Genomic DNA, 26,632 nt, shown 5'->3' on the forward strand with positions numbered 1-26,632 from the left:
ATTTATATCTGTCATTTTACCCGGCATGAAGCCTGATTGCTCTATGTCTATTAGGGATGAAAGTACTGAGACTAGCTGGTTGGCTAATACCTTTCCCAGTATCTTAATTTCAGCATTCAGCAAAGATATCGGGCGGTAGGAGTCGCATTTTAGAGGGTCCTTGCCAGGTTTGGGAATTACTATTATAGTGGCCTCAGTCGAGGACGGTGGTAGCTCAAATTTGTCAAATGCTGAGTTATAGAGATTTAGTAGTTTGGGTACTAGGAATTTCACATTATGCTGATACCAATCAATCGGCAACCCATCAGTACCTGGGGTCTTTTGTGCGGGCATTTGGAGTAGAGCTTCTTGGGGATCATTTTGCTGTCTGGATGTGTACAGGTCTCTGTAAAACTGTTCAAATACAGTTCCTATTTGGTTGGGGTCGGAGACTATCTTATTTGTTTGGTCCATGATTCTGGAAATTGGCACTGTAGTGTCCAGTGTTTTGGCGAGGTGTACTCTCTGCCTAGAGTACAAAATCTGTTTTTTTCCTAGCATTTATTTTATGGAGTACCATTTCCCTGACAGCTGCTAAGTAGGTAGTATGGGTTTGTGTGTAGGGGTGAGACGTGTACTGGTCTTCTGCTTGTCTAACTAGGTCCTCTAGATCTTTATCTTTTTCTTGCCTTTGTGCTTGAGTTCTCGCTATAGCTGCTATAAATACTCCCCTGCTACGTGCTTTAAAAGCTTCCCAAACCGTTCCCACCTCTGCTGAACCTTCATTTATGGCCCAATACTCAGCCATTGCCTCTGATGATTCAGTGTCAATCTGCTAATCTTTCAACCACACAGGGCTTAACTGCCAGGGCTTAGGTGTAGTAGAGAGAAGTGCCAGTGACAGCATCAATGGATGATGGTCTGAGTGTGCTCTGGGCAGGTAATTTACCACTCTGACTTTGGAGAGCAAATCCCCTGAAGCAAAAGATAGATCAATTCTGGATCTGGTATGGTGAGTGGAGGAGTAGCATGAAGACTGGACTTCCTGTGGGTGTTTCCACCTCCATATTACAGTTAAATGGTGGGCTTTAGCCCAACCTGCTAGACCAGTAGGGAAGTGGGGGGATGCTGAGGTTCTATCTTTAGTTGGGTCCAAAGTGCAATTAAAATCGCCCATTATACAAACTGGGGCCGGTTGCATAGTGGAGAGGCGGGACATTATTGTTTGCAGGACCTACTCTGTAAATGGGGGGGGCGTACACATTCACCATTGTAAACATTTGACCTACTACCATGCACGCTACTATAATAAATCTGCCATAATGATCTAGGTACAAATCAAGCAATTCAAATGGGAAAACCTTTCTCACTAATATAGAGGTACCTTTGGAGTGGGTCGAGTAGGTTGAGTGAGTATTGGACACCCAGGTTTCTTAAGAGATAATGTATTTTGCCCTATTAATTGTGTCTCTTGTAAAAGTAATATATGCGGCGTATGCTTTTGGAGATAACTGAAGATGAGCAAGCGCTTATACCCATGGGCGTCCACAGAGGGGGGCAAGAGGGGTCAGTGCCCCCCCCTGGGACCAGCAGACTGACCATCTGTTTATTCGGGCATTTGCCCTAGGGGCCGCTCTGTATTTTTGTAATGTGGGCCGCTCCTGATCTATAATGTTCATTTCAAACTGTGGGCTCTAGGACCGCTCCTCCGTCCCAGCTCCCACTGTGGCTCCGCCCCTTCCACTCGTCTCCGTTCTCATGCTGTGCTGTGTGCAGGCCTGCCTGCCTGCCTGCCATCAGGGGGGAACAAGGAAGAAAGTTTTGGGCCAGGCAGGATTTAGGCTCAAAGGGGGATTAGCCAGCCCCCCTTACGAGCGTGGACATCACTGATGCCGAAGACGGAAGTACAGGAACTGATGTGGTAAGAAGGGGAAGCCAGCAGTCACTGTAATTCTCAGGAATCTCTTTAGCCTGCACTCTGTCTCTCTCTACCCCTCTCTCTCTCTGAGTCTTTGTTTCTCTCTCTGCCTCTCTCTCTCTGTCCCTCTGTCTCTCTCTCGCTGCACTCTTTCTTTCTCTCACTGCACTCTGTCTCTCTCTGTGAGTCTCTGTCTCTCTCTGCACTCTGCCTCTCTCACTACACTCTCTCTTTCACTGCACTCTGTCTCTCTCTGCACTGTCTCTCTCTCTCTCTCTACTCTGTCTTTTTCTCTCTCTGCACTCTGTTGTTCTCTGCACTCTGTCTCACTGCACTCTGCTTCTCTCTGCACTCTGACTCTCTCTGTGAGTCCCTCTCTTTCTACAGTCTCTATCTGTCCACCAATGAAGTTTTTTTTTAAACTTTTATGGGGGGCCCCTATCCTAACCACCAATTGTTTTTTTTAACTTGTATGGGGGTCCCTGGTAACCAGTGGGTTTTTAGTGTTTGTTTTATCTCCCATGTTTGTGTGGCTTTTATTACTGTGGTGTTGGGTCTGGGACTGTCATCTAGATTATGTAGGTACCCAGCAGAATGAATTGTAAAAAAAGAACATGTGGCTACATGGGGTATTTATGCATGTACTTGCCCCTGTGCCATCTGTTTGTGAGTTCTGGGGGTATTTATACATGTACTTGCCCCTGTGCCATCTGTTTGTGAGTTCTGGGGGTATTTATACATGTACTTGCCCCTGTGCCATCTGTTTGTGAGTTCTGGGGGTATTTATACATGTACTTGCCCCTGTGCCATCTGTTTGTGAGTTCTGGGGGTATTTATACATGTACTTGCCCCTGTGCCATCTGTTTGTGAGTTCTGGGGGTATTTATACATGTACTTGCCCCTGTGCCATCTGTTTGTGAGTTCTGGGGGTATTTATACATGTACTTGCCCCTGTGCCATCTGTTTGTGAGTTCTGGGGGTATTTATGCATGTACTTACCACTGTACCATCTGTTTGTGAGTTCTGGGGGTATTTATGCATGTACTTGCCCCTGTGCCATCTGTTTGTGAGTTCTGGGGGTATTTATGCATGTACTTGCCCCTGTGCCATCTGTTTGTGAGTTCTGGGGGTATTTATACATGTACTTGCCCCTGTGCCATCTGTTTGTGAGTTCTGGGGGTATTTATACATGTACTTGCCCCTGTGCCATCTGTTTGTGAGTTCTGGGGGTATTTATACATGAACTTGCCCCTGTGCCATCTGTTTGTGAGTTCTGGGGGTATTTATACATGTACGTGCCCCTGTGCCATCTGTTTGTGAGTTCTGGGGGTATTTATACATGAACTTGCCACTTTGCCATCTTTGTGTGAACTAGGGTTGCCACTTGTCAGACAACCGGTATTTTGAAGGGTTGCCCGGGTCAAATTAGGGAAACTGTGCAGGATTCCCTTGATTGACCCGGCGATCGGCTGATCGCCGTGGCATAGCTCCACCCCTTGATGGCAGTGACACACCCACCTATCTCACAGGCCCGCCCACAGATGCCTCCTTGCCCCACCCTGGAAAATTTTCTGCGGACACCCATGCTTATACCTATCATTCAATCCTCTAACGTTCCATGAGATTATTCGTAGCAGGGATATAGTAATACTAGAGATATATAATTGACCATGCCTGTTGTGACAGTGTCACTCTGAACCATTATATGGGCTTTGTCTGCCTTGAACATTAACATTTCAACATTTGTTAAACTGAGAAAACATATTGTTAACAGTGATGACAAAAAACATAGCCCTTTTCCCTTTCCCCCCTCCCTACCCAGCCCAAAAGCGGGTGGGCTTTGACCCGTAACCATGTAAAACTAGGTGGTGAAACCCTTGGAGCGGGTACCCATACCCTATTAGCTTCCCCAATGTGGCTATGGATTTCTGTGGCTATGTAGGAATCTTCCTGATTATGTAAAACGTTAGGATTATACATCCCAGAAAACCCTTTGGGTAATGGCCAACTGTACACAGCATTAATAAGACTGGGGAGTCACGGAAGTAACAATGTACTTATCATATCAGCGGCTGTGGGCTGGTTGTAGCTAAATAGCCCAACGGTTCTCTGCTTGGCATCAATTGTGGTTGGCCTTGCGTTGTGCCCCTCTGGCACCCCTTGATTCCAGCCATTCACTTGCTTCTCCTGGTGCCGTGAAGAAAAGGACCTTGTTGGTATCCTGGATGATTCGTTTGGCCGGGTATATCATGGTGTACTCAAGGCCTACATCTCTCAGACGTCTATTAACTCCGATGAAGGAGCTGCATTGTTACTGCACGTGCATCGAGTAATCCGGAAACAGCGACACATTGGTGCCGTTGTACTGCAGTTGTTGTGCTTCACGCGCTGCTGACAGAGCTGCATCCCGGTCTCTGTAGTGTAGAAGCTTGATGACAGGAGGGCTTGAGGGAAAGCTGGGCTTATTGGGTTTGGGGGCAGACTGAGCCAATCAGGATTGTGTGTGGGCTGGGCCACTGTGGGATAAATTAAAAAGTGATAGGAGTTGCACTGGTATGGTGCCCTCATAAGCGAGGGGCCTGATTGGACCCAACAGGTCCAATTGGCCTAAGGTCAGCACTGTATGTATCTGGGATGTAAAAATATGCATTCTTAAAGGAACTACAGTTAGAAAATCCATAATGGAGAAGGATCTAGGGGTACATATGCATAAACAACTTGGCTGCTGCAAACAATTTTAGTCAACAGCTGCAAGGGCATTGAACTGCATTAAATGGGGCATAAATTTGTGTGGTTAATGCTTTACCTTTACAAAGCACTAGTGAAGCCTCATCTAAAATATGCAATTCAGGTATGGTCTTCAGTGCTCAAACTGAGTATTATTGATTTTAGAAATTCCAAAGAAGGAAAACTATGCTGATTGGGTTACGAGTAGATATGATAAGTATGTATTAATATATAAGTAGACATACATTAAACTTTCTGATCCTACTATTAGTCAGAAGAAAGGAGGATCCTTTTAATATTCATAGAAACATGTTTACAATAGAAGCTGTTAAGCTGTGGAACTTTCTCCCTGAACTGGTTGTACTTACTGTACATTAGACAGCTTTAAGAAAGATTGGGTGGCTTTTTAGCAAGTTCGAAAATACTGGTTTACCAAAATTAGCTTTTACTTTTTTGGCATTTTGAAAGTTGACCCAAGGATTTTTCCAATAACCATATTGGGGTCAAGAAAAAATCCCTCCAACCCAAGGCAAATTGCAAAGGCTTCAGAGGGGGGGTTTTCACCTTGCTCTGCAACAACTTGCAGTGAGGCTGGTTTCATTTAGATCAAAGGGCTGAACTAAATAGATGTGTGTTTTTTTCAAACTACTTTACTGTGTTACTGTATTAATGCATATGGAATCTGGTTCTTTAAAGGGGCAATATACAAACCAATTGCAGATCAAGAAAATAATATGTTAATATTTCTTGATTAAACAAGGATACTCTTTGCTGTCAAGGAGCTTAATGCAAAATAATTTCTTATAAAAGAGGTGTACTTATTCTATATTTTCATATCATATCTCAGCCCCAAAGGGCAGTGCTTGATTACAGTCTAGCAATTAGATTTCACATTTTCTCCATAGAACACTTATGGGCCCCTCCCACTACTATAAATACAAATATGATAGAATAAATTGTGCAAAAATGTTCACAGCACATTGTTAAACAAAGTGAAAGTAAACACAGCATAAAACTAGTGCATTCTCTGTAGGAGAAATCCAAAGAAATCCAGCAAGCACAGATGACAAATAACAGTTGAGTGAAATGCTGTGTGTAATCTAACAGCAGTGCTTTAGAACACTCCTGTTTACTCTGCCTTTTCTTGTAGAGGAGCATTCAACAATGAAAGCATGCAGGATTTTACTGTATATACACTGGTGTCGGAACCCAGTGCAAACTATGTCCAAACTGTTTTTTCTCCCTTTTCTCACACTTTCAGGAAAAGGGCAGTACTAACTTCAAAGTCACTATGGGCAGTCAGAGCAGGGCCTAGATTAAAAAACAAACCAAAAAGGATTTTATCTTATGATTTGTGGAATGGTGGAAAATTTGCCAAAGTGAAACCCCCTAGAGACTGGGCGGCTAACAGATGAGTTTAGAAACAAGGTCGTAATGTGAAAAGTTTTCCTCACGCAAGATGAGGGCAGCAAAATTTTTTTGGTCAACTGGGCATTTTTCTGATTTTTTCCCATAACTCTGACTCTAGAGCGTCTGGGTGTGGAGCACAGCATTTACTGTATATTCCAGTAAATGAGAGCTTGCAGAAAAAATCAGTAAGGAGCTACATATCTCAATAATGTACACACAAGTTGCAGTCCTTCTATTGTAATTTCCTCAGTCCACTTAGAGCTGGGAAAGCTCTCTACTCATATTAAGCATCCACATATTGTATACAGAGGTCCTAAGAGCTATTTGTGCGTAGTAAGATGTGCAGTGGGATACATATATATTCACAAATTAGCAATTATTATTATGCAATTAGCATACCAACCTCATGCAGGTGAATCCCATAAGACCACAGCTAAAGCAAATGGAAGTATAACGCAAAATTAACCCTTTAGCTTACACCATTATTAGAGGAGTCTGAACATGTAGTGAAAAATGAACTAGAGCACCATACAGGTTTTCACCAACTAATTATTTCCTTTTATTGACTTTCATCCACTTTAGTCCTTGCACTTTGCCTTTGCAACGGTACATGAGGCACATGCATTTTGTAATTTGCAAGCAAGTTATCAGTGCTTCTGTGGGGGAGTGTCATGGATGTACACAGCACATATACAGTAAATCTGAAACCCTGCTTGTACCTAACACACCTATACCTATACACCTATTCACTTGATTTCATTTGTGCACTAATATTCAGTAGTGATTGCTCTCTATGCATGTAACTGGCACGTACTTTATTACAGATGGATAATCAGGGTCAGACTGGGCCGACAGGACATGGGTTAAAAACCTACTGACTCCCAGCCCTTGTGGGCCCTGCTGACCCAGGCGAAGGAAAATGAGGCAGAGCACACTCCTGGAGATTAGATAGCGAGAACCCCTGGTGCCCAGTGTTAGGAGACTGGCGACCTCCAATATAGCATAAAGTGAGGGAAACACTGGCACACAAGGAACTTTATGCAGGGTTACCCCTTGCGTTTATTAACTGTTGACCCAGGCCTGCACCTGCAATCTCCAGCGTGTCACCCCCCCCCTCTGGCCCCAATCATGGCTGAAACTACAGGACACATATGCACTGGGGGCCTCAAGGGGGGTTGTGGCAGAGGCAGGGGGGACTAGAGGGGGTTTGGGGGCCCCTGTGGTAGAAGCCTCATGGGCCCCTGACCCTCCAGTCCGATGCTGTGAATAATACCCCCTTACAATTATTAGCCAGGTACAACTATTTGTTAAGCAAACAGACATGTCAGTTATTGTTTTGAGGGCACTGACACATCAAAATTGTATATGAATATGGCAGCACTGTTCCAAATAACTTGAAAATGTGTCAGTGTATCCAGCAGTGAATTCTGTTGTGCATTCAGGTCCTTTCCAAACACTATCGTCAAGATATAATTTATTTTATTTGCATCCAACCAGAAAGTTGTAAGATCCTAAGCATATAAGAAAAATATGTTTTTAAAATGTTTACTTGACAAAGGAAGTTGTGGACAGGAGCTGTCAACACCAGTCAAACTACTCTTTTACTGTTCTTTATGCATATTGGTCATTGTCAGCATGTTTTTAACTCTAATATACACTGAGACATACAACCTGTGTGTTAGCAGCCACTAACGTGTTAGAAGAACTGGCTGAACATAAACTAAAAGATATTTATTAAGATATGTTGGAATTTGTAATTGAACAACTGAACTACAAAAATTTTTGTTGCTTTATAGGTAATGGAAGTAAAGAGCAAAAATAATGTCCCAGGTTGTTCCTAAAAATTTAAGTTTTTCTGTGAATTGGTAGTGATGAAACTAATAAATAATTTATAAAGTAGTGACACATTGCTCTTTACTTGCATTACTTATAAAGCTGAATTATGCAACAAACTGACTTTTTGTAGTTCAGTTGTTCAATTACAAATTCCAGCATACTCTGAATATCTAAATTCTATATTAAAGTTGACAGCTGCACATTTTAAGTGAGAGGTTACATATATAATGTAAATACACACATATACAATATATATATACTCTATATAGTTGTACTTTCAGGTAAACTTTTAATAATAGGTGTAAACTTAATATATTGTAATTCCATACTTCTATGTTACTTTTCCAAATTCAATTTGCCCCAGAATCACAGGGTTGTCCATCTGCTATAGCAATGGAGAACTGGTCAACAGCGTATTTTGGCAAAGGGCAAAACATGTATCTAGAGGGTTTTAAGGTTGTTTATATACAGTAGTACCTTTGCCTGCAAACCTTATTGGCTTCCCAGGAAATGCTGGGAACCTATTTGGCCAATCACATTGTGGCATTCCATAATACTTGATAACTTTTCAGCAAGGCAAATATTATGAAAAACAGAGAGTTTTTTTAAAATTATACTTATAATTATACTATAAGTTTTTCCATAAAAATTTTTTGGCAAATGCCAGATACCTCATCTTCTTTATGTGGTCAAAGGACAGAGTCATCTTTAACCAAAACAAGTAGATATGAACATACTGTATGTGACTCATGTTAAAGATATGTACAGGCCCAAGTGTTTTCCCAGGGTAAAGGTTAATAGTGGTGGTAATATTTCCTGAAAATATGAGGGTATTAAGAGTGATTACCTTTATCATATGGTAAAACAGTAAAGAATTGTTTCTTAAGAGACTATTTCATTAACAAGTACCCAAGCTGTCACAAGGGGGCCACATCAGTGGCTGGAGGGCAAAGAAAATTATTGTTTTTCTATCCTAGATACGGTATGCTTGAAATTTAGTCTTGTAGTTCAATTAGGGTAAAATATGTTATGAATATATATTTTCTCGGCTGACAGCCAATATAATCTTATATTTTACCTGTAACTATGACATTTACTTATGATTATGTATATATATGTATGTATATACGAAATTTGTCAGGCATTTATGATGTAAAGAAATAAAGTTTTTTGCTTTTAATCTCCAGTTCTATAGCTTGTCTGGTGTGTGAGCCGATTCAAATTGGAAGTGACATGTGGTAAGGGAGCCTTGACCAATATATAGACCACAAAAAATACTTTAACTCAAAAGGCCAAAAACACAGGTTAAAAAAAAAAAAAAAAAAGATATATATATATATATATATATATATCCTTTATTGCATACACTTTGTGTGTCCTATACTGTGTGTATATATATATATATATATATATATATATATATATATATATATATATATATATATATATATATATATATATATATACAGTATATATATATATATATATATATATATATATATATATATATATATATATATATATATATATATATATATATATATATATATACACACACACACATATATAGATATATATATAAATGTATTTAAGTGCATTACATATACCCTGCTGAACTATTTCTCATGAAAAACTCTTAATAAAGATCAAGGTGTTTTGTGTCCCATATGCTTCTCATGACAGACTTCTTTAAAATATATTTACAGCAGTACATGATCTAAACAGCTTTACTTGCAAAATCATAGCTCATCAGAAAAAAATATTAAGATGCCAAAATTCCATAGAAAATTTCAGCCACTCCATCAACTTTGGCAGCTCATAAATCTTTATACTAGACAAACTCCAGTTATCTGGTGTGATACTAATCAAATCCTGCTGCACAGATAAGGTAGTATTTTAAGTCCCAAAAGGTAAGAGGCACCAAACACCTCCCTTGGCACAGCTTTGCTTGAAGGATGTGATTTATGAAACAAGCATCCTTTACGATTTATATTTTTCACATGCACTTTAATAATGCTTATTTATAACAGATGGATTAAAAATTTTGCATTTGTTGAACTTGATAATGATTATCTAAGGCTAATAGTGGCATGCACAATAGAAACTGAACAGTTGCAGGAAAAATGCATTTCAATGGCAAACAAATCCTATTGCCTTGGATAACTCATTTTTAGCCATCTAAAGGTCTTTATGGAATAGATAAGGGGAGTCCAACCTATGGCACACAAGCTGATGTCTACTACAATCCGAGCTACCAAAGAAAAACACATTATGTTACAACAGATTTCCAGTAGCAGATATATTGCTTGCATTGGATTACTGGTCAAACTTTGCCCATTGCTCTGCATAAAATCCATTGTGTGATATTCATATTGAGTTCCACATGGCTGATTTCACTCTTAGCCACTCTAAGGGCAATGTTTTGTAGAGATCTTGAGTCCCCGTCTTCTTCACCTCAGAAGTGCAACAACAAGCCTTATGTTGGGAAACATTGCATGTCTTACTTTCCTAAACAGCAACAGACATACACTGGCAGTGGCATGAGTGAATTTGATCAGTGAAGTGTAATAGCAGTAAGAAATCTACTATACAATAAAGATTGCTTTGAATTATTAATAAGTCAGTCGTTAAGGAAATGATAGCATTTTATCACTCACTTCTAATAACAACTCTCCTTCTGGCATGGCAGTCCCAGTGGATGTCTTGTCTTCTTTTATTGCGTGACCGACTGACTGGGAGGGTTGCTTCTTGGAGTGCTGTTCTTCAATTGCTGTTAAACAAGGTGAGCAAAAAAAAGATAAGTAACAGAACTGATAAGCATGATAGGCTCATTGAAGTGTTATATCCAGGGTTCACTGGGAGGACAGCATACAATTTTCATATTTCACATTCTGAATTGCTCATTTGGCAGCGCCTCTAGCTTTTTAAGAAATTACCAAGTTTGATATGTTATTATGAAAGCTTCCACAATTTTTACATTTAAATTTCCAACAAAGGTCATCTTCACAGGGTTAGTTGGGCCTAGCAACTTAGTTTCCCCACTTTTACCATAGATGTTAAGTGTAAATATATAAGGGGATCATATAATAATCTCTCTAATGCTTTATTTACCAGTAGGTCTTTCCAGCTGACACGAGGTCACCCATTCCGATTAGAAGAAAAGAGGCTCCACCTAAATATTCGAAAGGGATTTTTTACAGTGAGAGCTGTGAAGATGTGGAATTCTCTCCATGAATCAGTTGTACAGGCTGATACATTAGATACAGTAGCTTTAAGAAGGGGTTGGATAGCTTTTTAGCAAGTGAGGGAATACAGGGTTATGGGAAATAGCTCATAGTACAAGTTGATCCAGGGACTAGTCCGATTGCCATTTTGGAGTCAGAGAGGAATTTTTCCCCCTCTGAGGCAAATTGGAGAGGATTCAGATGGGTTTTTTTTGCCTTCCTCTGGATCAACTGGCAGATAGGTAGTTAATAAAATGGAAAAAAAAAAAGGTTGAACTCGATGGACATGTGCCTTATATCAACCTTACTTACTATGTTACTATGTTGTCCTGCATATGATAATTTTTTTGTGGGCCAGGTGGTGAGAAGAAAATATAACGCTACAATTGAACTGATACAAACAGATCCCAATTTTCTCTCTGCATCAGCTACCAGTAGAGCATGGATTACATTTGGATTCTTATACTCAGATGAAGTCCTAGCATGTAACTGAATGACTGTGCAATATGTTTTGTGGTGGTGCTTCACTAAATACTAAACACTGACTTCCAGTAGCACCAAAGTATGATTTCAACACAATTGAAATCTGTATTCTGCATTTCCAACAATTCAACAATGCTTTATTAATGGCAGTATATGGAGGGGCAAGATCAAAGGCCTTTGTCACAGAAAGGGTTAAATAAACAGTCATTACAGTATATTAGTGAAGTTCAATAGCAGACTAAGGTATGGTGATCTAAATTATGGAAAATTCTCTTATCAGGGGGGCATTCAAGATAATAGATCCCATACTTACCGTATTAACATAAGATGCTATGATGCCAAAATTATTATACCACCCAAAATATATGCTTTGCATGAATATGCCTAGCTTCATAACACTGGCAAAAAATTTAATTTGTTTTCATTTTTTGTTTTAATCTACTCCTAAGTCTCTCCTAAAAGGGGTTTGATTTGACTGTAGGTTCACATTTGTTACGTCTTGTTTTTAAACTGCAGTGCTTGGGCAAGAAGAGTTGGGGACTTGTTCTTATGGTCACAGTTTAAATATACCAGTTTTAACTTTGTGGCCATAGATATGATTTAGGAGCAAGTCAGGTGCCCTCTGGTGGCCAGAATAATGCAAACGATACTGGTAAGGACTGCAAGCAGTAGAAGAAGACTGTGAAATTCAGATTTATTGTGTGGTGTGGTGGTTAAGGTGCTAGGCTTAACATTACAACTGTGTGGGTGTCTTTTAGCATTTCTCACTTACATGTGGTCTGTGTGGCACTTTTTTTCCATAAACATTATTTAAGTGCCTGTGCTAGTATTGCTCTAAATAAAGATAACTGTAACAAGGTTAATTAGGGACATTGACGTGTATTTTTGGGGAGGTAATTAAAAAAAATCCTTACTGAAGATCTGAACATTTAAATATAATACACTTTATACAGCTATTAATTAGGCAAATCAAACACACAAACAGTGATTTTGATTACTGAATTATTGTAATTGGTAAGTATTTTTCCTGTGCCATGCACACCTCTAGCATGCAACAGGCCTACCTGTACACAGAAACCTAGCACAACCTCCAACAGTGATCTGTAAATGATCTCCAAATAAAATGAAATTACAAAAAAACTCTATTTGCATAAGTTTGCTGTAGGATTCAGGGGAATGATTTTGGGACAAGCTGGATTGCCACAAGTTGCATATACTTTATTCACCACTCTATCTATGTCTAGTTTATATTGTTGTACATATGTAGTTCAATTGTTGAAGTACCTTCAGAAAATATGAATATATTCATGAATACATTCAAAGACTGAGGAAGACTTTGTATGACTGCAACTGTGCACTATGGTCATAAATGAGCCCATGTGTATTACATACACCATACACAAAATCAAATGGCAAACACACACAATATTTGTGTGCTAATAGCTGAGCCACAATCTGTTTGCAAGCCTTTTTGTTTTGTTAGCCAATTGTTTGCATTGGGCATAATATGCTACATACTGGGGTTACAGTCTGCTAGGAACCACCTCTGAAGGGGATTGAAGTTAGAATGGAAATGCTGTCTGATGTTATAATTTACCAAATGCAGGACAAGACACGTGTTTTCAAATAGTATAGCAATATAATTATCATGCAAAGAATGGAAAAAGTTGCCCACTGTTTCAGTAACAATATTCTTAAATGCTGACATATAAGGAGAATGCCAGCAAACAAAAAAGGAAGGCAAAATATACCCAGGAGATTGTAGGTGAGAAAAATACCATCTGATTTCTAAAATAGACCTAATGTTTTGTTTGGTGTTCCTTCCTTAATATCCTACATTCTTTGGGATATTCTGAGAAGCACACCTTGACAACAGTGAACAGAATCCACGGAGGAAATGTAATAAAAATTGCAAAGAAAAAATGTTTAAACAAATACAGGTAGGAATAAAAGTTTGCATTTTGCAATGTATTATCTTTCATTTTATCAACAGTTTTATTGCATACACTGCACACTGGAAAACCTTGCAAACTTTTCTTCCATTGGTGAAAGTGGTAGGCGGGCCTTCAGGGCCCGCCGGACCATCGCAGTGGAACAAATCGAGCATAAAAATTGTGTCTGGGGTGGGGGCCCAGGTGCAAGGCCTGCACCTGGGCCCCCGGCATTAGTAATTACATTCCTTTATTTTTTAAATTATTTGGCAACCCTAGAAAATATTGCAGAGAATATCTATAACTCCCAATATACACCTTATCATCAGTGGATATACTATGTCAAAGGAGATCATATCTTATGGGTCTGAAGTTCCAGAGTAATTGCATCTGTTCTCATCAGGCTCAGTTGATTCCTTTTAGCCATGCACTAACTGTTTACAGTTTTAAAGATTACTATTTACAAATGTAAGTGCATATATCCATATTGACATTATACAAAAAAAGAGCTTCAAACGTGTGGCTCCTGCATATAGGGACTGAAACTGCCTGGTAAAAGGTAGCAGGCTCATTGCATATCTGAGCTGGATTGTGCACTGCTAACAACACTTGGTACTGGTAGTCCAAAAGCACATGGCATGATATTCTTGATGCTGTGGATCACAGTTCCATGTGCTGCCCAGAATCACTGTGCCATTTAATGTTGTCACTGTAATGTGATTCATTTTACTTTTTTTAATGCTGGGGATATTTGTGACATTTGATGTTGTGAATCACTTTTCTCTATATTGTTTGGCTTCACTGTTCCTTTTAATGCTGGGGACCACTGCATCATTTAGTGCTGGTAGTCACTATGATATTTTGTGCTGTGGTAAACTGTGCAGTTTGATTCCAGGAATTATTTATGCTTATTTACTGAGAAATTTGCTAAAACTGCACAAATACAGTTGTCAATGTCAGTAGCATTTAGGTGCTACTACAAGCCAGAAAATGAAAAGCGAAATGAAAGCTAAAATCTCGGGGGGTCATTTACACAGTATAACTGAACCACCATAATTTTTGAACATTTGCATCCTGCCCTGCACTTTGATCTTGAATAAAGTGCAGGGCACTTTATGAATACAGCACTACTGGTATTTGGGGTGTTTCACCTAGGCATCCCAGGTGTGCCCCCACCCTGCATGTTAATTTGTACATATTTCAGACAAGCAAGATTAAGTTAGCAAACTCACTGAGGAGTAGGTAGCTATGTGCTCTCCCTACAGCAGTGCTGTCCATCTGGTGGCCTGCAGCCTGTGTTTTACCCCGACATTAAAGTCTGCCTGCTGTGTCTGCTTACCATGTGTAAATTTTAAAAGGTATCACTACAGAGATTAACTGGCCCCTGCATTGTTTACACATCAAATTAACACTATAAACTCCTACATTGTTCACACATGTAATCCCCCCTGCATTGTTCACACATGTAACACCTCTGTTCACACCCTAAAGCCCTGTACTGTTCACACCCGAGAACCAGCCCGAAACTGCCCACATAGTTCACCTGTTCACACCCTTATACAAAATGCTGATGGGGCACCAGCACTGTGTCACGGTGTATGTAGTACATTTTAGAGTGGTTTCCTGTCTCCTGCTTGTGTGCCATACTCTGCCTGCCGTATGCTCCCTGTGTGTGCGCCATACTCTGCCTGCACTATGCTCCCTGTGCATGCCAACTCTGCCTACCCTATGCTCTCTGTGTGTGCCCTACTCTGTCTGCCCTATGCTCCCTGTGTGTGTCATACTCTGACTGCCCTTACTCTGCCTGCCCTATGCTCCCTGTGTGTGTCATACTTTGCTGCTCTACTCTGCCTTTGTGTGCCCTACTCTGCCTGTCTTATGCTCCCTGTGTGCCATACTCTGCCTGCCCTATGCTCCCTGTGAGTGCCATACTCTGCCTTTGTGTGCCCTACTCCACCTGCCCTATGCTCCCTGTGTATGCTGTACTCTGTCTGCCTTATGCTCCCTGGGTCTGCCATACTATGCCTGCCCTATTCTCCTTGACTGTGCCATACTCTGCCTGGCTTATGCTCCTTGTGTGCCATACTATGCCTGTGTGTGCCCTGCTCTGCCTGTGGAACAAAAGCCTGGTAGGGGTTTGTTCTGGGGGTTTGTTAGCATTTGAAAATTGTTGTTATAGGCCCCTGAGGTGTTTAATAATATTGGGGGGGTGTGCTGTGTTATCCACAGGGGAGGAGGAGGCATATGGATTTAAGGGTATGTTTTAATATTAAAAAATTCACATGAGTGATGAGTGATATCTCACACCAACTGTTTTTTTTGGTGTGCTACCATAATTAATGTGGACATGGTCTTGTAGTAACATGGGTGTGGTTTAAAGTGAGTGTAGTTTGAAAACAAGGATTGGCTAACACTGGCTTCCATTATAGGCCCTTCATCATGTAGCCCAGAAAAATTCTGGCCCTCTGTACCACAGAAGTTGGACAGTACTGCCCTACAGCATTAATTGGGGAGTGTAATAAAAGTTGGTAATGGAAAAATATTTGCGAAAAGTTATGCCTATGAATTTAATATAGCATTTGCGAACCCGGAAACTGTTCAGCGACCACTACTGACAGTGGAAGAAGGTTTGTGAATTTTATAGTTTACGCCAGTGCACAGTGAATGTAATAAAACTTCTTAATGAAAATGATGTTATGTTACGACACCTTCAAGCACTTCTTAAAAGTGGGCAAAGTGGAATGAAAATTCAAAATTCGCAATGCAATAACAGTTTAAGGAAGAGTATTACATTGCGAAATGCAAAATTTTATTCTTATCTGTGCAAACTGTTTTGCTCTTTGCAACTTTTATTACATTCCCCATAAGAGCACTAAGACCATTCTTCAAATGCCCCACACAAATTTTAGATTTTAGCCCTTTTTGCACACTGTGTGGGGAATTGTAAAATATCGTTACTTTGCACTTTAATGCTATGGGTCACTGCATAATAAGACCCCCATTTGTTCCTCATTCAAGGAAAAACTGTAACATCTTGGAAAGCACAATATTAATCCCTGAATTCCTCCATAAGGAATCCTCTCAATCTCTTCAAGAAAAAACAGGGGAAATGTAATAAAAGTCATAAAGAGCAAAACAATTCGCACCAATAAGAATAAAAATCCACATCTCGCAATGAAATATTGTTCCTTAAACTGTTATTACATTGTGAATTTTTATTGCGCAATGTGAATTTTAATTGCGCACTTTTAAGAAGTGCTTGGAGGTGTCGTAACCTTTTGGAGCAAACATAACAATTTTTCAGTAAGAAGTTTTATTACATTTATTGCGCATTGGCGCAAACTATAAAATTCGCAAACGGTCTTCCACTTTCAGAAGTGGTGGCTAAATAGTTTCCAGGTTCGCATAAGCTATATTAAATTCACGCAAGGCAAAATTTGTCCGCGCAAAGGCATAACTTTTCGCATTGTGAATAGTTTTTCCGTTACCGACTTTTATTACATTCCCCCGTACAAGTATCAGTTTCCCTAAGAGACCTGGTTACCTGTATCTTAAATAGTTAGAATTGTATCTTTGCTTATCTTAAACCTTATCTTAAACTGTTACAAAAGTATCTAAGTGAAGTTGCTGAATGTTCTGAGCTCTCTGCCAAAAAGCCTCTTATTTTAATTAAGTTTCGGTAACTTTGTATCTTTTTCTGGCGTCAGTGCAGTAGATTAAAACAGAAATTTGGGACATTTCAGTAAGAAACCTGGGACTGTGGGTTGAGCTGTCAAAATCAGGCCTGTCCTGGAGGGACAGTTGGGAGGTATGCTTAAATTCCTACATGTGACATTTGCACATTTAAACTGCTTTTCAATCAATCAATGCGTGCAACGCAACAAGTGGAACGCCGTTACGGATAGGCAGAAGTGACTACCGGTCGTCGAAGAGAAGTGCCGGTCTGGAGCGGTAATAAACAACACGTCTCATGGGGTACAGACAAAGCGTGTGGCAACCGGGAAACAATTCATCCAGAGCGGAACCAAATGTAGGATAAAAATTCATCTTTATTGACCCAAGTTAAAACCATGTATACACGTGGGCAGGGAGAGTAGCTTGATGCGTTTTGTGACTAATACGTCACTTCATCAGAAGCTTCAATTGTTTCCCGGTTGCCACCCGCTTGTCTGTACCCCATGAGACGTGTTTTCAATCAATCAATGTATTTCTTTTACTCAGTGTCGGACTGGGACACCAGGGGCCCACCCACAAACCTTAGACCAGGGGCCCACTAAAAGTCCTTAGATCAGGGGCCCACTCTCAGTACTATTATAATTCCTCTCCTCGATCAACCTCTATTCTGCTAGTCTCTTTTCTTACATGCTATAATCTATTATTCAATCTATTTAGTCTCTTTGTTCTCATAGAAATAGGTAATGACTATGAAATATATCAAATGTTTTGAAGCAGGAGGGCCCACTGACACCTGGGCCCACCCGGAGTTTTCCTGGTATCCCTGTGGGCCAGTCCGACACTGCTTTTACTACTTCTTTGTACACATGGGTTTGGGAAATACAGGTGTTTTAGACTAACATTGCCTTAGATTATTCCAATTATACCTGTACATCACAATTTCCTGTGCTAGTCCTATAACATTTGTGTCCACAGTAAGAAAAGCTCATTTTGTTACCATTGTTAGCAAATAATACCCTTTTAAATGGTAATAAAATAATTAAATACACTTTTAAAAAGGTAATAATATGTAGCATTATTACACTAGCACTATCAAATATGACTAAAATGTTTTTTTATATTATGCTCATTTTTATATTGAAAATATTTGCTTTATTTATGAAATGATGTAAATTTTGAATACATGGTCATGAACCGTGGCTTGAAGAATTACTATGACTTTTATACTTATTGTTTCAACAGGTACAGTAATACTATGTTAATTTAAGTTGATGTGGCATGGATTGTAATACACGCCATTGTGGTTTTGTCAACATCAAACTTATTTAGCAGTCAAAGGGTTAAATTTACTAAACAGCGAAAATTCGCCAGCGACGGCTTTGCACCCATCGCAACACTTCACCAGGCTAAAAATTCCCTGGAACAATGCTAATTTACTAAAAGTCGAAGTTTCATCCTAGCCGACAGATGCAGGTAAATTTTCACTAGCGTTACTTCGGCAATGCGAGCAAATCAAAACAAAGATGCACTAGCGTTCAATTCTGCCTAGTGCAAATTCGTTAGAGGTCTCGCGCTCAGGCTAATTTGCAAATTTGGGAAATTTAAAGTTGAATTGACCTCTTTCTGTTACATGTTGCATCTAATACATTACATTGACACTGATAACTAGACATGTCCAGGGAACCTTAATAAAGTCAATAGAGTTGTTTTAATGCCCTACACATAAGCCCACTGTAAAATAATGTTCCATATGTTAAAAAATGTATGGGGGAAACCGGTTACACAAAAAAAATTTTTTTAGGACTTTTGCAGCCTATCACACTGAAAAAGGTTTTTCCACTCACAAAATATGATGTAAATAACTGAAGATTGAGGAGCTGGCGAAGGTGAGTCTGGCAAAGAGGTAACGTTCAGTAAAATCCGCATTTTAGTGAATTAGCGGAGTAACGTCCATTCTCCAGAGCGAAAAGTCACCTGGCGATAGAGTGTGATTCACCACTAGCGTCTATCTCCTTCGCTAGCGAAGTGACGCCTGCGCCCATTAGTAAATCGGCAAAGTCCCTGCGGGCGGTAACACAGGCGAATTGTCGCCAACGTTTGCCACTTCACCCTTTAGTAAATCTGCCCTGACATTGTAAGTTATTTTGAAAATAGACACGTCCATCAAGTTCAACCTTAAAGGGATACTGTCATGGGAAAACATACTATACCTTCAGTTACATTGAGTAAGAGAAACAATAGCCTGTCAGAATACAGTTACGTAGTGCAGCACTGACTTTTTCTGAAAGCACATGACCAGGCAAATGACCTGAGATGGCTGCCTACACACAAATAGTACAACTAAAAAAATACACATTGGTTCAGGAATTACATTTTATATGGTAGAGTGAATTATTTGCAGTTTAAACAGTGTAATTTAGAAATAAAAACGACACCATAAAAATCATGACAGAATCCTTTAAGCCTGTATATAACCTGCCTAACTGCTAGTTGATCCAGAGGAAGGCAAAAAAGAAAAAAAAACATTTGAAGCCTCTCCAATTTGCATCAGAGGGGGAAAATTCCTTCCTGACAGAATAATTAATTCATCATTGATTACATGTACTTCATAATAATTTCCTGTACTAATAACCAAAAGCAACCAAATTGAAAAGGTCATACTTCCAAAGGTCTGAGTTTTCACAGATTTCATTTTTAGATGATATCATTTTGAAAAATGTGATTCTATAAAAATCTATTTCAGGTCAATTTAAAGTGGCCAGTCTAACCTTAATTGTGTTTAGTTGTATTGGAAAATATTTATACATGCATATTTTTCATCTCTTTGTACAGGCTATAAGAAAACAGTTCCTCCTATTATAGTGAGTTAAATTTATGATCTCAATAGGCTGTCCTCAATTATATGCCCCTGGGCTGTTACACTACATATCCATCTGGAATCTTATAATATTGGCTATATGTGTTTTATAAATATATGCTAATAATAATAATAATAATAATGTGAACAGATAGGCAAACGTGTGGACTGAATCCTGGAATAGAATGTCAGCTTAGGCAAGCATAGAACAATTCAGCAAAAGTAAATATATGTTCACCTTTTAATATTTCCATTAGAAATCCACAGAGTAAAATTAATTTATGATGTCCCTTTAAACTATAACATAAAGTGTTTTATTTTGTATTAAAAAATTAAATTCTATCCATAACTGGTGATTTCATTTTGCTCCATTGCAGACAACTCAGAATTTTGACACTTGGTTTAATATAGCATTCAGCTTACTATATCTGGGCCAAAGAAAGTTGGTGTGACCTAAGTGTATTTGGCAGACAAAATTAATAAAGTTTGTTTAAAATGAAAAAAGTAAATCAGATGTGATGGTTTGAACTGTGAACCATTCCTCAAATTAACGAGCTACAGTGAAAACATACTTGTTTTCTTAAGTAAAAATAAATGCAAAGTGAAGTTTATCCAAATTTGTGTCTTTCTAAAAAACACAAATAAAGTACTGTATCTTGACAGTGAATCTAGACTTTAGTTTAGTTCTGTATCAGAGCCTGTAATATCAGTGTACTTATACAAAGAGCCACTCCTTATGGATGGTTTGTAAAGATAGCCATGCATGGGAATATGTTGTTGGTATTCATTGACTATTCAGTGAACATTATGTTACAATTATTCTTACTGAATGATTCATCCATTCAAAGAAAACTACCATATTAAAAGTTGTAACTCTTTTTGCTGTTGTATCGTTTAAAAGACCTTACATACAGTATACATATATATGAGGGCATGATATGTATTTAGTTTGTGCATTTATTGTATAGCTAAGCTCCTTTAAATAATTGTCTCTCTTTTCTTTCTTTAGTTTTTAAAGAATTAATACATAGAATATATAGCATGTTTAAATAAATAAGATATATAGCGCTTTTTGAGTTTTAGTTTCTTATTGATGGCATTCTCTGTTTCAAGGTGGAGCAACACTTTTAACAACTGAATGTGGTTCAACTCCCTCTAATATAAAATATGGCTATGGCTCTCACTGCTAGTGCATACAAATTGTGGTAGTAGAGCAATGCACATTTAATAAATGCTCCAGGAAAAAACAACCCCATATTGTACCCCTGGGCATTTAATAACAAACTACTTCCTCTTCTCTACTGAGGCACTGTCAGCATTACTATATGTTTCCACACCACATAGGCTTGACAACGTGCCAAGCTTTATCTTCTTAAAAGCTTTTATTAAATTATGGCTTCTGACCCAGCACCAGCAATGTTTCAGACCAACAACAGTCTTGTATCAAGCTTGATAAACTGATGTTGGTTTGAAGCGTTGCTGGTGCTGGGTCAGAAGCCATAATTGAATAAAGGCTTTTAAGAAAATATTCCTTTGGCAGTGCTGTCAATTGGAAGTGGCTTGGCCATCATGTAATTTCTACCGATTGTTAAGTATACTGTACTGCCTAAAATGGTGCTGACAAAAATTGTTGTGTCAAGGAAATACAATTCTGTGATAGGGAAGATAGGTAAATGAATACAGAATGGTGGGCAGGGCAAGAAACAATAAAAATGGAGTTATAATTTGATACGAATCAAGTGTAACTGTGTGAAAATACATCATATGCCGAAGTTGCACTAATGCTTCTGCAGTTTCCTAATCTTCACTTATTTGGTATCTGATGCAAGAATCTTTATATCAAAGTTTCCAAATATTTGTAACAATCTTTCACTGGTTTTGAGAGCCCACTGCTATTGATTTTTCATCTTCTTTTCAACATCTTTGAAGTGGTCAGGGCTAGAGCCAACTTTTAGTCAGCAAGGGCCAACTTCCAGATACAGGAGCAGCAACAAAATATAGTACGAAAGCTAATATACAATCCTGGCCATACTAAATTGCCTCTAACCAGAGCTTGTTTCTAGAACACGTGATATTTTATTTGAGCACAGTACACAAGGTGGTGTTTTTATATATATAAAAGATGACTTTACACAGCTGAGATGATAATAAACATGGTGCATGCAAAATTGCAAACATCAGTCAGCAATACACATTGTGCTTGAACCTGGCAGATGTACAGATAGGTGCTAATCATTACAGTGGATTAAGGGATCATGCAGAGTTACACATGTGAGTGGCAGGTGAAACTCAACACGGTGCATTGAGAGCAAAAAATTATGTCATGCAATGACCTGTTGCCTACAGTAGAGCAGGGCATCATGGGTATTGGAGATAGGGACTCCACACTTTTTTACTTGGTTATGTGGTTGTTAAAGTTGAGGGCTATGAATCATGGGTGGAGATTGGCAGTTACTCTTAGGTACAAGGTTTAGGTAGGCAGCACTGCCATAGTTGGGTCCTGATGTCCATGTTAGACAATTAGACAAACAAGCAGTCCCTAGATAAACTAAGAGCTAATTTCAGTAATATCACTATCTATAAAAGGGCATCCATCCCTTCTAACATGAAGTGATATATTGCAAATACCCCTTAAATACAGTTAATATAACTCCTTGTAGGGGGCCTATATTACAGAGTAAATAATAATAACTTGGCCAGTCTTGCTTTACAATTGAGACCTTTCTTACCCTTGAACCCATTAACTTTGTTGTTCTTGTTTGAACTTCACTTATTAGAGAGTGATATTCGGATAAAATGTACAATTTGTTTTCAATTTTATTTGTGGTTTTTGAGTTATTTTGCTTTTTATTCAGCAGCTCTCCAGTTCGGTATTTCAGCAACCTTGTTACTGGGGTCAAAATATTCTTCAGATGCATGCTGCAGCTATAAAGTAGTATTAAGTAGCACGTGAGGAGCTTATTGCATGCTTAGAACCCTGTTTAATCTATAGAATTTTTTCAACTTCATAAGTAATCAGCCCTGCCACATAGGGATTCTAGGGTCATAGCACATGTGGAGTCCTAATTATCGTGCTGTGTAAAACATTCGAGAAAAACATCACAGATGATGTTGCCCATAGAACTAATAAGCAATTAGATTTCAACAGTCATCAAAAAGTTAGAAAACAAAAGCAAATATCTGATTTTCTTTGTTATGGGCAACATCACCAGTGATGTTTGTCTCCAATGTTTTAAACAGCATGATAAATAGGCCCCATAATGTATTCCTTAAAAAGGCGAAGTTCTAAACTGAATACAGATTAGTAAAAGTAGATATCCGTCGGTGCAACGTAAACTGAATTTGGAGATATCATTACCAACACCATATAAGAGACTGACAGTAAATAGGCCTCAGTTGATTATTCATTTTATTCCACAAGCTTATAGGTTTGATTAGGCAGATCTTTTCCTTGCAAATGAAGCAGCATGAAGAAACTGACAACTATTGTATAAAGCCAGGTACATGAACAGCTCTTCTAACAGGATGTAGTGTAGCTCTCACATACTGTACAGCTCATCATTACTCAGCTAAAGCAATTCTATTGTACTGACTTAAAGGGTTCTTTTACTAAAGGAGGGCAAAGTGAAAAACACTGTTGCTTGCAATTTACCATGTTTTATATGTGTTATATATGCCGTTCCACCCAAAAACACTACAATAACTAATTTATTTAATGGTTTGATGATGTTTGACTTAAACTAATGGGCTCTGATGTATACTTGTATTGTTAAAAAAACAGTAACATGTCCTTTGAAGTGGATGTTAAAATCTATTCAAATAATGATTGCAGGAGCTTTTGTAAAATTGAAAAAACTGGATTTCACCTAACCAACACTGCTAGGGTTATGAGTAAATATGATTCCACTAAAATGGCTGTTCACAGGTTTTAAATTACTTGAGCCTAAGAAGACTTCTTAGTCAGCCAACAAATCTGATTTTATGTATTACGCATGTATATTTTTATTTCTATAGCATTCTATAGCATTAATGAATACAGTACTGTACACCATGAATTAATCATAGATGGTATGGTAGATCCTATCTAAAACCCATTTAACATAGAGCAGCAAATATATTTTGCAAGAAAATTACCTTTTTAACCCTTCTACTTGTTTGTAATTATGCAGGTACTGGGTCACTAAATGGCTTTATGTTAATTATAGCTGCAATAATATACAAATATAACCACTGACTTTTGCCTTGATAAATCATTATTGTCAAACAAATATCTATCTATCTATCTATCATCTATCTATCTATCTATCTATCTATCTATCTATCTATCTATCTATCTATCTATCTATCTCTATATATATATATATATATATATATATAGAGATAGATAGATATACACACATATATATATACATATATATATATATATATATATATATATATATACATATATATATATATATATATTATTAAAATACACATATACAACTTATGAACTTTGTTACTTTTACTGACCTTGAGTTTTCGCACAGGCTTGTAAATCATTACAAACTGTGCATCTCACAGGAATTTCATTATTCATATTTATAATTTTACTTCCTACATCTGAAGTGTACATCCTGATTTTAGACAAGATTAGGGACTTAAACTGTGCTGCAGGAAATTTAAAGTGTCCTTGCTCCCTTAGTACGAGGCCAGTGGTGTAACTAGACCCCTAAGGGCCCAGGTACAGACATTTACAACTGGGCCACCCCCCTAAAGGGATTGTTCATCTAGGAGTTAACTTTTAGTATTATGTAGAGAGGGATATTCTGAGACTATTTGCAGTTGGTTTTCATTTTATTTTATTTGTGGTTTTTGACTTATTTAGCTTTTTATTCAGCAGCTCTCCAGTTTGCAGTTTCTGGTTGCTAGCAACCATGCACTAATTTGAATAAGAGATTGAAATATGAAAAGGAGAGGGCCTAAATACACAAATGAGTCATTAAAAAATAGCAACAACAGTTAATGTAAAAGTTACACGTAAAAAGGACATGTACAATTGAGGTTTGACTGTATTATAATGACGGGATATGTACCCCCTTCTGTAAATGATAAGGATATTAGAAGTCACTGAGGAGTTCTGTGACCATATAAAGGCACAAGGCTGAGTTATACAGGGAACTCTTGAGTATCACTCATGTATTATAAGGGATAATGTACCCCCTTCTGTAAATGATAAGGATATTAGAAGTCACTGAGGGGTTGTTCTGTGACCATATAAAGGCACATGGCTGCAGGCTGAGTTATACAGGGAACTCTGAGTATCACTCATGTATTATAAGGGATAATGTACCCCCTACTGTAAATGATACGGATATTAGAAGTCACTAAGGTGTTGTTCTGTGACCATATAAAGGCACAAGGCTGCAGGCTGAGTTATACAGGGAACTCTGAGTATCACTCAAGTATTATAAGGGATAATGTACCCCCTACTGTAAATGATAAGGATATTAGAAGTCACTGAGGGGTTCTGTGACCATTGTGCTTAGTACAGGGGAATACCTATGCTGCTATAGCTTTATGGGATCTCTGTACAGACTATGAACAAACTTATTATGGGATCTCTCTGTACATACGATGAACAAACTTAGAGGACTGTTCCTGCTGAATTGTGCTTAGTACAGTGAATACCTATGCTGACATCATTTTATGGGATCTCTCAATGGTGCTTTAGTGTGGGTGAACCAGAGGGTGCAATGTCAATAAAAGTTTGGCCCCATGTCACAAGTATAGATAAACAGTAAATTAGCCTAGATTGTGCCTTACAAATGTTTTTTTCACTTTCAAAAATTATGCATCAGTCTAGAAAGCATAATGGTTTAATAAAAATACCTGTAACTTTATTTGGTGCACTGCTTTCGCAGGCAGATACACGGGGGCCCTGCTATTACAAAAAAATGCTGCAGACACTCATGGATCCCACAAACAGGCATATGAATGAAGGGGTTGCATTTGAACCCCATATTTCCACTGCTACACTGTAACATAGTAACATAGTAAGTAAGGTTGAAAAAAGACACATGTCCATCAAGTTCAACTTTTTTTTTTTTTAACTACCTATCTGCCAGTTGATCCAGAGGAAGGCAAAAAAAACCATCTGAAGCCTCTCCAATTTGCCTCAGAGGGGGAAAAATTCCTTCCTGACTCCAAAATGGCAATCGGACTAGTCCCTGGATCAAAATATAACCTTCTTAAATTATATTTATATTTTACAGGGGTGTTGCAAACACTTTTTTTATTTCAGCTGTTTTCAGATAGTTCACCAGGAATACAGACTGATTTTTTCAATTCCTTTGCAAGTTTTATTTTTGATTGTTTAATATTAAAGTTTCATGCGCCTGTGTTTTTAGTCTGGCAGCTCAGTAATCAGATTATAAACTTTTACAATTAGCTACAGTAAATTGGTTGGTACATTTTTCAGCAGAATCTGTGTAATATTAGCAACTATTGTATCAATAGTGATCAATGGCTGGCCAAAGATAAGAAATGTATCATATTAATATCAATTTATAGCAGTTTACAGAGTTGGTGACCCCTCCAAGAGCTGCTTAAG

At 38.4% G+C, this 26,632-nt stretch overlaps 1 protein-coding gene across 2 annotated transcripts in view; it reads right to left on the bottom strand.

The window, feature by feature from the left end:
* The window catches only part of ahrr.L (aryl-hydrocarbon receptor repressor L homeolog), a 180,490-nt gene that overhangs the window by 77,793 nt on the left and 76,065 nt on the right, over positions 1 to 26,632 (bottom strand). For both annotated transcript variants that reach the window (NM_001127877.1, XM_041565207.1), the window contains 1 exon segment: positions 10,528 to 10,640. In NM_001127877.1, the coding sequence (NP_001121349.1) occupies positions 10,528 to 10,640 (113 nt within the window).

The sequence above is a fragment of the Xenopus laevis genome, chromosome 6L, assembly GCF_017654675.1.
Source record: "Xenopus laevis strain J_2021 chromosome 6L, Xenopus_laevis_v10.1, whole genome shotgun sequence".
NCBI lineage: Eukaryota > Metazoa > Chordata > Amphibia > Anura > Pipidae > Xenopus > Xenopus laevis.